Genomic DNA, 12,349 nt, shown 5'->3' on the forward strand with positions numbered 1-12,349 from the left:
TCACCGGGGGCCACGCACTGCCCCGTTTCCTCGACAAACCTGTAAAAGTACCAGGGCCTATGGGGAGGGCAGCCTGGGGTCTGAGGGAGGGTCTCTGCCCCACTGGGGTCCACCCTCCCGGCTCCACCACTCACCAGCCAAACTTTGGCCGAAGGGCTGAGCTTTCCTGCCCCTCGGCATCCTTGTCTGTACAGGGAATGTGAGTGGTGCCACCTGCCAGGTTTCTGTGAGGCCCGGATGTGCTATCATATATAAAGCGTGTAAAACAACACATGACACAGTAAGTGCCCGATAAATACCAGCTCCTAGTATCACCACGAATCATCGCCGGCATCACCAGTGTTAGTCGTGGCTGTAGAATAATGAGGCAACTGGGGAAGCTTGGTTTACAGCCTCTGCTTAATTGATCAACAGTCATGTTAACTAAGACACCAAACACAGTACTGGGAACATATAGGCTAAAATACATATTTAACTCTTCTAACTTAACTCAGATGGTGGGGGCTAGTGTATAAATGTATATGGTACATTATATCCATCATGTTTAAGTGTACGTTTATAAGTGTGAGTTGTACACTTTGAGTGTACATTGTACAAATTGTATCATATAAATTATACTGTGTAGACATTGTGTGCCCACTGTGTAAATTGTAACGTATAAATTATATTATGTAGACATTGAGTGTACATTGTACAAAGTGTATTACATAGATTATATTATGTAGACGTTGTGTGTACATTTTATAAATTTCATCATATAAATTATATTGTGCAGACATTGTGTGCATATTGTATAAATTATCTCGTATATATTATATTGTGTAGACATTGTGTGTACATTGTATAAACTGTATCATATAAATTGTACTGTGTATACATTGTGCACACATTATACAAATTGTATCGTATAAATTATATTGTGTGGACATTGTGTCAGTGCGTAAGTGTATTGCTAGCATCTACAGAGCCCTCCACACCCTCGCTGCAGAGGGATTTTTGGCGACTCCTCCGTGTGTGGCAGCCGTGAGGAGACCCATCTCTCCCATTTGGCCGTCAGTGCCTCTACTGAGGAGACGGCGTGGGGAAGGTCAGGGCTGGCTGGACAGGCGGGTGGGTGTCTTCCTTCTGTAAAAGGCTGCTTTTCCCTCCTCGTGGACCACAAGAGGGTGTGTGTGGCCACAGAACACAGACAGAGCTGAGGTGTTGAAAGGAAGAAGGCTGCCTGAATCATCACGGCCTCGCCTTGGGCAGGGAGCAGAGTGGCCATGGCCGAGTAGCAGAACAGCTACAGCGAGGCGGACAGGCTGCCGGGACCCTGGGCACCTGGGCACCCCTGCATGAGAGATTTAGACCTGGAGCTGGAGTCCTGAGCCTTGCTGCAGGGGCGGGACACCCCAGGGCCTGCTGGTGGGAAGTAACAACTTCCCCTAGACCTACTGCACCCTGGACACTGGGGTCCAGGCCGGCTTAGCCTAGACAGGCCCTGCCAGCGTCTGCCTCAGGTACTTAATCTGAGCCAGGAGGGCCCGCATGATGGGATTAGTGATCTTATGATGGAGAACCCAGAGAGCTCCCGCCCCTTCCTCCAGGGGAGGACACAGCGAGAAGACACATCTGTGAACCAGGAAGCAGGCTCTCACCAGACACAGAATCTGTGGTCACTTTGATCTTGGTGTCCTTCCTCCAGAACCATGAGGAATCAATGTCTGATGTTTATTAACCACCCAGTCTGTGGGATTCTGTTATAACAGCCTGACTGGACTAAGACAGAGCTATACTTTGATAAAAATCCTGAATTGCGAAATTTCAACTTTGTGCACACTGAAAGTAAAACATGAATATTACAGTTTCTTTGTTTTCCCACAAATTCAGTAGAAATCCTCACAGGTAAGTGGCCACCCTCCACCCCGGCTCTCACCAACCACAACCTCTCCACGCTGCCTGCATGGATTTCTACCTGTTCTTTATAACCAGCGTCACCAAAATTAGCCTGGTGTTGAGATCACCTGTCCAGTGATTTCCAAGGGAAGAGACACATTTGATTCCCTGACGCCCAGGCTTTTGGGGCAACGTGGTCGTGAGGGTGCACATCCAGGTGGAAAAGGGGGAGGACGGGAAGGTAGGTGGGTTCTGTACACCACGCCACCCACAGACCCCCTGCACCTTTTGCCAAAGCCTGCAGGGCTCAAGGGAGGTCCCCAGAGACCAGGTGTGTTGCTCTGTCTAGAGATGCACAGGAGCCCAGCTCCTCAGCTTGGGGTCTTTGTGGCCAGAGTAGCTCTAAGTCGGGGACTGCTGTGCTGGTGGGTCTCAGGATGAGGTGGGGTCCCGTCCTAATCCCAACCCCCAGGGAAACGGAAGGTAAACAGCCAAGAAAGTGTGGCCATGAGGAGCGCCTTGCTGAGGCAGAAAGAAATCAGCCCTTTTCAGGAAAATAATTAGGACCCAGGACTGTCCCTTTCTGCTTGTAGGACCTGTAAAGCTGCAGCTGTCCTTTGGAGGTCATTCTGGAATTGCCGGTGCTGGACAGGCGGCCAGGGCAGAGGCGACCCAGGCGTCTGGGAGAGTGAGGCTGCCGGGCTCATGAGGGGGACCCCACAGGCGTCTGCTGCAATTTCAGGGTGTCCTTGGGTAGAACATCTCGGACAGTGTTAAACCGTCTCAAAGCCAAGCAGGTGTGATTTCCACACATTTTGTAATCCAAGCCCATTTAAAATCTGGGGACAGCTCCAACGCTAATTTGTGGCATCAGTATGAACAGTTCTGCGTTACAGCAGTTAAGGTGCTGCCTCTGTTGAAGGCGACAGAACAGCAGGACTGTGAAATTAGAAAAACCACCTGTGAAGTGTCCGGGGCGGCGGGGGTCACGCTGGCTTTTGGGAGAAGGACAGCAGGTCTGTTTGTGTCCCAAAGTGCAGCTGTTGAGAATGAGGTGACAGTCAGGCCCCCGGTCTAATTCTGCAGCTAATTCTGGGGGCAAATTCATGAAATGGATTGCGTATGGGAGCTCTGATCCAAGATTGCTAGAAAATGCTGAACTCTGAAAGCACTGTTCATTTCCATTATGTTATATGTCCCCATGGTTCCCTGCTCTCCGAAGAGAGAGCTGCACCACCAGGGAACAGAGTAGGTGTGGGTTAAGTGTGCTGAGTGCCTGACAAATGGCCAGGACAGGCCTGGGGCGTCCGCTCCCTAGAAGGACCTGCAAAGGGCTTGAGAAGCAAGCAGGCTTCATGGCTAGTTTTAAAGGCATCCCCCTCTTACTCTCAGGGAGAAAGTGTTTTAGTTGCTTTGACTAAATCTTTGAGACACTGTTAGTTCCACTGCAGCCTGACATGGAAATTAAAAAAACAAAAACAACAAACAAAGGGAATCACTGTGGGTGAAGAGAGACTCAGGAACAAGACAATAAACCTGGTAGTTTTCAAACGAGGGCCGACGCGACACCGCCTCTCCCCCTTCCTGCATCACCATAATTTTTAGTCACTTTCTTTCTTCTCTCATCACGTGGGAGCTCTTCTGTTTCCACGGAGCCAAAATGCTGAGCGATAAGGCCTTCTGGTTGAATTTAACGCTGTTATTAATTCACTCTTTTCCTGCTAGGGGTGGGAAGTGAAGACCACAGAGATCTAGATTTTGTGATTTTACTTTTTTCTTTTTTTTTATAACAAGGATGTTCCAGGTAATGAGCATTTATATTCTGACATGGTCTCGTTATTGCTTCCAAGTTTCCCGTGAACCTAGAGGAAATCTGAGGGCTGGCTCTCCCACCAACCCCTGGGCTCTGCTTTCACCCTGTCAGCTGGTGTTTGCAGAGCGCCCATTCGCTTGGGCCTGCGCCATTAGAGAATTTAATAAAGTCGTGTTCTCATCACTCTGGCAAAGAGACCTGAAGTCAGATCTCATGAAATTGAAGGAACGAATCAGCCTGGTTCTGAGAAAACCCCCAGGTTGAGGAAATGGTGGAAATCTGATACTGCAGAAATTGATGCCTGTGCTTTTAATCTTTATTGAGAATTTTATTCTTCAGAACTGTTTTAGAACGGAGGCTGAAACTTTACCTTTACCTCAGCCTGGCCAGGCAGACACCTCACTTGTCCATAGAAGGTGATGTCTGGGCGCCGAGGGTGGCGGTTCTTGGGGGTCTGACCCGAGGGACGTTCGGGGGCTATGTTGCTCAGAGCTTGTCCTCACAACGGGGCGAGCTTCCGACCCACCGATCTGGCCCTGCCGTGATCTGCTCTGTGGCTGAGGCCGAACCGCCCAGGGTCCCCGACAGAGCAGGTCCCGACCCACCTGCGTGGGGGTCAGCATGGCAGGAGCCTGGTCCTGGATCTCCAGCAGCCAGGGCCAGAGTGGCGTTTTACACACGCTCCCCACACGATCGACACCTTAGAAGGTTTTTGTTCATTTTTCATCACTTAAATAGGGGAGCTCCCCCAGGGACGGTTCTGACACTTCACTCAGAGGAGACTGAGCCTTTGGTTCAAAGCCCTGAGCAGAGGCGCCATGTCTTCATTTGCTTCTGCAGTGCCAGGAGCCGGTGAGCGAGTCTTAGAAGCAGATCCCTGGTGTGTCCTGCACACCAAGCCCGCCCTGTGGGGTAGAACCTAGACTCCGGGCAGAGAGAGTTAAATACTGAGCTTGAGACCCGAGGTCCAGAAGCTGTGTCGCTCCAGCGGTGACCGCTGCTGCCACCTCCCGCCTTTCCCCCCACCCCACCTGGACTTGGGCAGGGTCCCTCACAGCTCAGTGGTGGGAGCTGCCCTTCCTGAGGGTGTGGACGGCAGTCCTGGGGGCCCTGCCAGTGCTGCGGGGCCTGGCTTGTCTCCCGGCACAGGTGCTGATGGCGCAGTTAGACAGGTAACAAAGGTCGTGCCTCTGGCCACCAGGACCTGCGTGAGCAGGAAGCATGAGGTGTAGATGGAGCTGGGCAGAGGAGGAAAGCAAAGCAGCATTGGTAAATGCTGTAAATGGGACCCTTGAAGCTCAGTCCCTGAACCCAGACCATGTCCAAGGTGGGATTCGAATTTAATAAAGCCTCAGAGGGCGCCTGGTCCTGAGCGCCTGGCATGCCGGCCCCACCACCCTGCTGCAGGGGCAAGGGGGGCAGGTAATGAGCCTCCAAGACGGGTCTGGTGTGATGGACGGGCTGCGGCCCTCCCGCGGTTCCGCTCTCTCCATCATCCAGTCTGGGTGTTAGCGGACTGTCAGGGAAAAATAATTTAGTGGCTGTGGCTTTAACGGATGTGCTGCATTCTGGGGTCAAATGACTGTTACAGAGTAGTGGTGCCGCCTGGTTCCTGCATCGTGAGAGCTCAGTGTTGACAACATGAAAGGAAAAGGCATCGCGGCCGGAACTCACTGACATCACTCAACTCATGGGGGTTGGGGTGGGGAGGGCAGTGAGAGGTGGAGGAAGGACACTTCTTGCTAAACAGCGTCGGGCAGAGGAGGAGGGCGTGCCCACAGCCCGCGGGGAGGGGTGCCTTCCAGGGACGGACACGGGCCAAGGGCAGCCTGGGGTCATCCAGGCTGCGGGGGGCAAAGGGGCTTCCTTGGGAGCCGTTGGTGGGTTTGAGCTACAGACGGTGGTTGGTGGGTGGAGACGCCAGGCAGGAAGGAGGAGGAGAAGAAAAGAGGCGGAGTGGAGGAGTAAGGAAGGGACAGCAGGGCTGCCGTGTTTCTAGCGGGGACGCATGTCAATGCTACACACCTGCTTTTACCTGGATTGTGTATTATCTGAGGGTGGGCTGAAAGGCAAGACACATGGAGGTTATGGGCTACTCCCCTCCAACCCGCTCCTAGATGGTGCAGTAAATATTTGAAAATAAATGAATGAATTGTGGGCAGGGGTAGCAAGAGAGACAGCTGTCCCCCTCATGGGGTTCCCTGTTCAATGGAACCTTCACGCGGCCAAGCTGTGGGGACCAGACCAACGTCTGCTGTGCCTGTTTGTGCTCTGCACCTGCCAGAGTCAAATAAATGTTTGTTGGATGGATGGATGGGTGGATGGATGGATGGATGGATGGAAGGATGGACGGATGGATGGATGGGTGGATGCTTACTCCTGGTCGTGATTCAACATAGGGTTCTGTCCTAGTGCATTTGTTTGGTTCACTGTCCAGAACCCCTCCAGTTGCCTGAATCTGGGTGGTGCCCTGGTTTCTCTAGTGGACACGTGACCTCCTGAGGCAAACAGTGGATTCTACCTGAGGTGCTGTGAGGTAAAGATGCCCTGATCTGAGCAATGACTTACAAGTGCCGGGTTCTGACTATGGATCCTGAGGCTGGGCTAAAGGCCTTTAACTGTAAAACCTTTCTCTCCTCCATTGATGCCAAAATTGAATGAGAATAACTTCCTGTAACTAATACATTAGACATACCCACAAACAGTTCTCAGAATGGTAAGAAAAAAGATAATTTGCATAAATAAGCAGTTACAAGAATAGGAAGGAAGAGCTTGCAAAGTGGTACAAGAATACTTCCCGACACAGGACGGTGCACGAAATACTTCCTGAGTGAGGGAGGTGAGCTCTGTGAGAAGCACGCGTGTTCTCTTGTGTGACGAGGCCCTGCAGGCGGCATGAGGCAAGGCCCAGCCCGGAGCTCCTCCCTCCGCCTGGCCCTCTGCTCAGGCAGCGTTCTCCAGCCTCCGGAGCCAGAAACTCAGCCCAAACCAGCACCGAACTTGCGTTCTCACCGCAGGCTCCCTCGGCCCAGCCACAGACAGTCACTGAGGGGCCTTCCTGCCCCCTCAGTCCTCTCTGGGGTCAGGAACCCTGCCGCCCCAAACCCCTGCTGCCCCCACTGCCCCTTGCACAGCCGGTGTCACCATCGCCAAGGTGACCAGCTGCCCAGCTCTCCCTTCCCTCTGCTAAGTTGGGACCAACAGTTTTTCCATTCACACGTTTCCAGGCTCTCTCTCCCCTGAGCCGGCACACGGCTTGGCTCTGACGCCACAGCGGGAGAGGCAGCGCCTGGCTTGTCTGGGGTGGGTGCGGGTGCCCCCCACTCACAGGGACAGAGCGGGGGCTCCTCCTGCTGCCCCGTCCCCGCTCCCGGGCACCCCCGCACCCCGAGGATGCTGTCCGTCAGCAGCTACCGGAGAGCTCTCACCTGAGGCAGGAGGTGACTTTTACTCCTGCTGGGGACGTGGCCGGGCAGCCGGATGTCGAAGAGGGCCTGCAGAGCGGCCTGGGCCGCCTGGCCCTTGGCCAGCTTCTTGCTGCGTCCCGAGCCTTCGAATGTTCTCCCGTCCACGCTCACGGCCATGACGAAGCTCTGGGCGCGCCTCTTTTCGGGCTCCGAGAGGCACACGTAGCGCAGGCCCGAGCGCAGCTCGTTCAGCAGCACCACTGGGTTCCTCGCGCCTGGAGCCGCAGGGCCCCCCAGGTCCAGGTCCAGGTCCAGGTCCAGCGGACGGCCCAGTAGCCGGCCCCGCCGGCAGGCCGTGGACAGGCGCTCAGGGGCGGCAGGGCGGCGACCCGGGAAGCCCTCGCTGGGGGCCGTGGGCTCGAACCGCTGGAACAGGGAGTCGGGGAAGTCGGCCTGGTCGGAGGTGAAGTCTGGGGCTGTGCCGCCTGGGGCCGGGTGGGCCTGGCAGGTGTTGGGGAGCTGCACGAAGGACCGGAGGGCCAGCTCGGCTGCCCGCATCTTGGCCTTCTTCTTGGTGGGCCCGGTGCCCTCGAAGGTGAGCCCGTTCACATCCACGGCCACGGCGAAGACGGGTGCGTGCACCGGGCCGGTCTGTGACACCGTGCGGAACTGCAGGCCTGGCCGTAGTTCGTGCAGTTGCACCAGCGCGTTCTTGGGTGCCACCGACCACGAGAGCCTCCTCCAGAGGAGCCGCAGCTGGCACAGGTGGCCGCCGTTGCCCTCCTCCAGTGGCCGCTTCCTCTTCAGGCCAGGTGTGCCCCCTCGGGCCCTGTCCCCAGAGGGTGGCAGCCTGGCCTCCAGGTTGCTCACGTTGCGGTTTTCCTTCACGTCGGCACTGCTGGTACCTGGAGGTGAGAACAGACAGCGTGACCCAGGGCTGTGGCCCGACTGAGGGCGTCGTTGCAGCTGACCCCCTGCAACACTCGGCCTCCAGACACCAGCTGGCCTGGCACCCGCTGAAGGCCATGGGGAGATCACATGGGCAGCACCTTGGATCACAGGCCCGCAGAACTGACTGCACCCCTGCAGGTAGGGGTTAGGGTCCAGAGGAGGGGGGCTCGCCCCGTGAGGTGCCCGGAGTGGACTGAGTGGGGTAGATGAGGGTGGGGAGTGTGCCCCACTCGGGGCCGTTCCCAGCTGCTCTCCGAGTGCTGCCGGGTCCCTGCACAAGCCCCCAGACCTCCCAAACCAAAGGAACACGTGGCCTCTCTCTCCATCGGGTTTGGGCAACGCGGAGGTCAGGGAGGCCTTGCCCTCGGGGTGGAACGCGAGGGAATCGTGTGCTCACACCCTGGACGCTGGGTGGCACTTAGGCTTAGTGAACTAGATCTAGATTCCTCTACGTAGGTGAAGCTGTGAAATATAATATTAGATGATAAAAGCAACTTGCAAAATAATACACAGAGGCTATGGTTAATAAGTTATAAGAACACAGAGGTTACACAGCATTTGTGTCTCCACACAGGTGGTAAAGCTCAGACACGTTCCAACTCCCTTGGGGCACAGGGAGGAATACAGGCTCAGAGGGTGGCTTCATTTGTATCTGTGAGGTTTTCTGTCTTTTGCACAAAAAGGTACGATGCAAATTTAGCAAAATCATCACTTGCTAACTGTATGTGAGGAAGGCAGGTAATGACAATTTAGTTTTCCCATCTGGCCCTCTTGGACCTCCCTCCTCTGACACAGCTGTTCCATTTAGGGAACCTCAGCCGTGGGTTGAACCCCACGTGGCCACAGACGTGCGTCCCGCTGGCCTGGCCGACGTGCTTCTGAAACGCCTGACCCTTGGGTTTCCTGAGAGGCTCTGAGGATGACAGTGCTAGGCGGGGAGTTACCCTTCCCTGACCTCACTCACACCTTCACTCTGGCCCCTCACTGCTAAAATGCACTCCGGGGTGGCTTATGGCCCTGTTTTCTAGGAGAGGAAACTGAGGCCCCACGTGGTGAAACAGCTGCCCAGGGACACACAGCCGGTTAATTGGGGGAGGTGTGACTGCATCCAGGAACGTCTGCTGTGGCTGGGAAGGCGATTTTACGGCAACTCGGTCACTTTCTTGCCCGTTTCACAGACACGGAGCTGGGGAGAGGAGGATGCCCAGGGGAACTCTGCTGACAGCATGGACGGTCGCTGGAGGAAGCGGCCAGGCTCGGGGCCACGCAGGACCTTGATACCTGCAGATTTCTCCGTAGGAACTCATTCGGCAAGTGGAAACCCGAGGGGGTTTTACCGCCAGCCCACAGCACATAGGCAGACTTTGAGCGTGTCTCCCTCACCGCAGCCCGAGAGCCGGCAGCGGGAAGGCGCGCTGGGTCAGTGACCTGGTCCTGACGGTGCAGCTGCTGGATGGTCACCACGAAAGAAGGACCGTCTCACAGGCACGCAGGGCACGCTGAAGACCGGCACCCTCGAGAGGTGTCCTGGCTCCAGCTCGGGGCCAGACCTCCTCGACCATGTCATCCCCAGCAGGTGTGCCCCGCGGAAAGCGTCAGGCTCCGACTTCAGAGCGCTGTTTGCTGTAACCTCAGCTGCTCTGAGTTGCAAGGTGGGCTATCAGCATTCCTCCAGCAGTTTGCTTCTGTAAAACAGTTGGTTTGCAGACGTGGTTTTGTTCAAAGGGGTGAACCTGAGCGTTTTCTAAGTTAGAGGTGGGCAACATTTGTTTACGGTTTATTTCAGTAGAAATAATTACCTTCCAAGTATCAACACTGAGTCTCAGCCTCTTTTTTGGTCGTTGTGCATATTGGGTGCACGCTCAGCAAGGAGTTCTGCCATTTGGGGGTATTTCGGGCCAAGGAGTGGTAGATGGGAATAACCATGCAGTTTCCCAAACTGAAGGTAAAGATGGAAAAAAAATAACCCAATCCAAGAAGCCCACAGCAGATTGCCCAGAAACTCACTGGGAGCTTGCTAATTTCTTATTGATTTCCCACAACGTGGCAATTGAGTGTGGCTGTGAGTGTGATGAAAGTGGCTGGGGTGTCAGATGCCCTCTGAGCCTTCTGAGGAGAAGGTTTATCTTGGAGGAACAGCCTGGCAGACCCAGGTTCCCCTCCACTTGCACTGAAACTGCTTCCACACTCTTCTCTTCGACATCCTAGGACTGTCATCCTTAAAGTTTAAAGTGAGCCACGGACATCCGAGCGTGGGTGAAGACCCCTTCCTCGATGATCAGTAATTAATAAAAGTTGATGGGAATGCAGACTTCTGGGCTCCATCCTGATGTGTTCTCTGGGGGTGATGTCACACGCTGGTTTTTGCAAACGAGCAGATTAGGGGTTCTGCTCCCCCAACGTGGCCCAGATGCTCCGTTTAACTGGCCTCCCGAGTTTGTGTGAGGTCAGGGAAGCTGCAGGGTGGGCGGTGGTCACTCCACGGCTCTGGGGTCAAGCAGTGAGAGGTCACAGTCTCCCCCGACCTTGGTGTGTATGACCTCGGGCAGTCCCTCCACCTGCCTCAACTCCATTTTCTTAAGAGGATAAATGTGGGTTTTGGTAGCACTCGTCTTAGGGCTTATGATGAGGTTGAGCTAGAGGACACCCATAAAGGACTTAGCAAAACTCCTGACACTGAGAAGAGTCAACTGCATGTTTGAAAAGAGCAGGAAAAAGGGAGGCAGACACTTCTAAGCTGCATCTTCTTGTCAAGGCCCAACTTCCCTGCTTATTTCATGAGCTGGGCTTCCAGGACCCCCAGAAAGAAGGGGTGGAGACACGCGGGCTCTCGTGATGCAGTCTCGGGCCGAGGAGGGGTGGCAAGGGGGCGACCCTGCCCTGCTGGTCTGGTGCCGCTGAGGTTTGCCAGCCTGGCTCTGCTGGACCCCACGCCCCTTCGCCAGGCCCCTGCCAGGTCCATGCGATCCTGTTACAGAACTGTAGCTCTGATCCCACAAGTTCACGTTTCCTTCTTCTGCAGCCCCTTCCACGACCCAGAAAATGATTCTCATTTTCTCCTCCATTGAGTCGATAGGTTTCACACACCCGGCGTCAGAGAGAATAACCCAGAGGTGGACAGTCTAGAGGCTGAGAAGGCTCGCTCCTGGAAGGCTGGGGAAGCTGCCCCCCACCTGCTTCCTCAGGTCTGGGCATCGCAGGACCCATGCATCTCCCCAGCCTAGGGCTCTGCTTCTTAGCCCGTGGCCGAATGCCGGGGTCGTCCTGAGGTGGGGACAGGGCAGGGCCTGGTCTCCACCTGCCCTCCTGGCCTGGCTGCTCCCTGGGCCCCCCTGGGGCAGGTTGCTGACCTTAATCCTTTATCTGGGTACGCCAGGGGCACCCTGAGCCGATCTGCTGTCTGCACAGGACACGTAAAAGGGAACTGGAGGCCTAGCCTCACACGGCGCCCAGCACAACGGATCGCACTTCTCATGCGCATGTGGGCAAAGGCCGGGCTGATCCCGCGTCGTCGGGAGCCCGTTCTTGCAGGGGACGCTTTTCCCCAGCTCTCCAGGGGTGGGTTTTGTCCTGTCACCTGCGGAGGCCCCGCCCACTCCAGAAGGTTCGCACCAGGTGGTCCATCCCTAGAGGCGGGAGGGAAAAGTGTGGGTAGGACTCCGGGTGCTGGCGGCTGAGCAGTGCACAAACAGCACCGGCCCCACGGGACTTTTCCAGGATCAGCGGAGACAATGAACAAAAACTTTCAGCGCAATCTGTGAACATCGCAGGCTCCAGATCGAGTGCTTTGTGTTACGGTGACTGATCGTGACCACTGAGGAGGGAACAGATGCTGTTGCCTTTTTAAGTCCTAGGGAATCGCGGCGGCCCAGCTGCTGGGATGCTCCCAGGGTTCTGGGTGCAGGAGTTGGTCAGAGAATGTTTATTGTGTGATAAAAGCAATCTGATTCTGAAAAGGTGTGTGTTGTACACTGGAAGCAGTTCCAATGGACAGTTCATACGAGGATATAAGAATTGGTGGGTCCTTTAATCCCACTCTGGAATTCATTCCCCAAATAGCTGTTATTTTCACCAGTCGTAGCTCAGAAGCTCATACATGTCAGAGCGGGAAGTAGCTCTGCAGGAAACCTACCCCCCACTGTGTGGGAGGGGCCGGCCTGGGGGAAGGCACATATTAAAAGTCAGCAGTGCACTGAAGTCCCCTTAATGGCTCACCTGTCCCCCCACCCCCTCTGTTTCTGTCTGTCTCTGTCCATCTGTCTCTCTGTACAAGCACAGGGTGGGGCCCTCAGCCCTGCAG

General features: G+C 55.2%; 1 protein-coding gene across 3 annotated transcripts in view; it reads right to left on the reverse strand.

Annotated features, from left to right (window-relative positions):
- ADARB2 (adenosine deaminase RNA specific B2 (inactive)) overlaps positions 1 to 12,349 on the reverse strand; it is a 369,707-nt gene that overhangs the window by 90,324 nt on the left and 267,034 nt on the right. For all 3 annotated transcript variants that reach the window (XR_010839874.1, XM_059056464.2, XM_067030178.1), the window contains exon 3: positions 7,120 to 8,003. Coding sequence is in view for 2 of the 3 variants with exons in the window: in XM_059056464.2 (XP_058912447.1) it covers positions 7,120 to 8,003 (884 nt within the window). In the remaining variant the exon portion in view is untranslated. The remainder of the gene's footprint in view (positions 1 to 7,119; positions 8,004 to 12,349) is intronic.

This window comes from Kogia breviceps, chromosome 3 (assembly GCF_026419965.1).
Source record: "Kogia breviceps isolate mKogBre1 chromosome 3, mKogBre1 haplotype 1, whole genome shotgun sequence".
Classification (NCBI taxonomy): Eukaryota; Metazoa; Chordata; class Mammalia; order Artiodactyla; family Physeteridae; genus Kogia; species Kogia breviceps.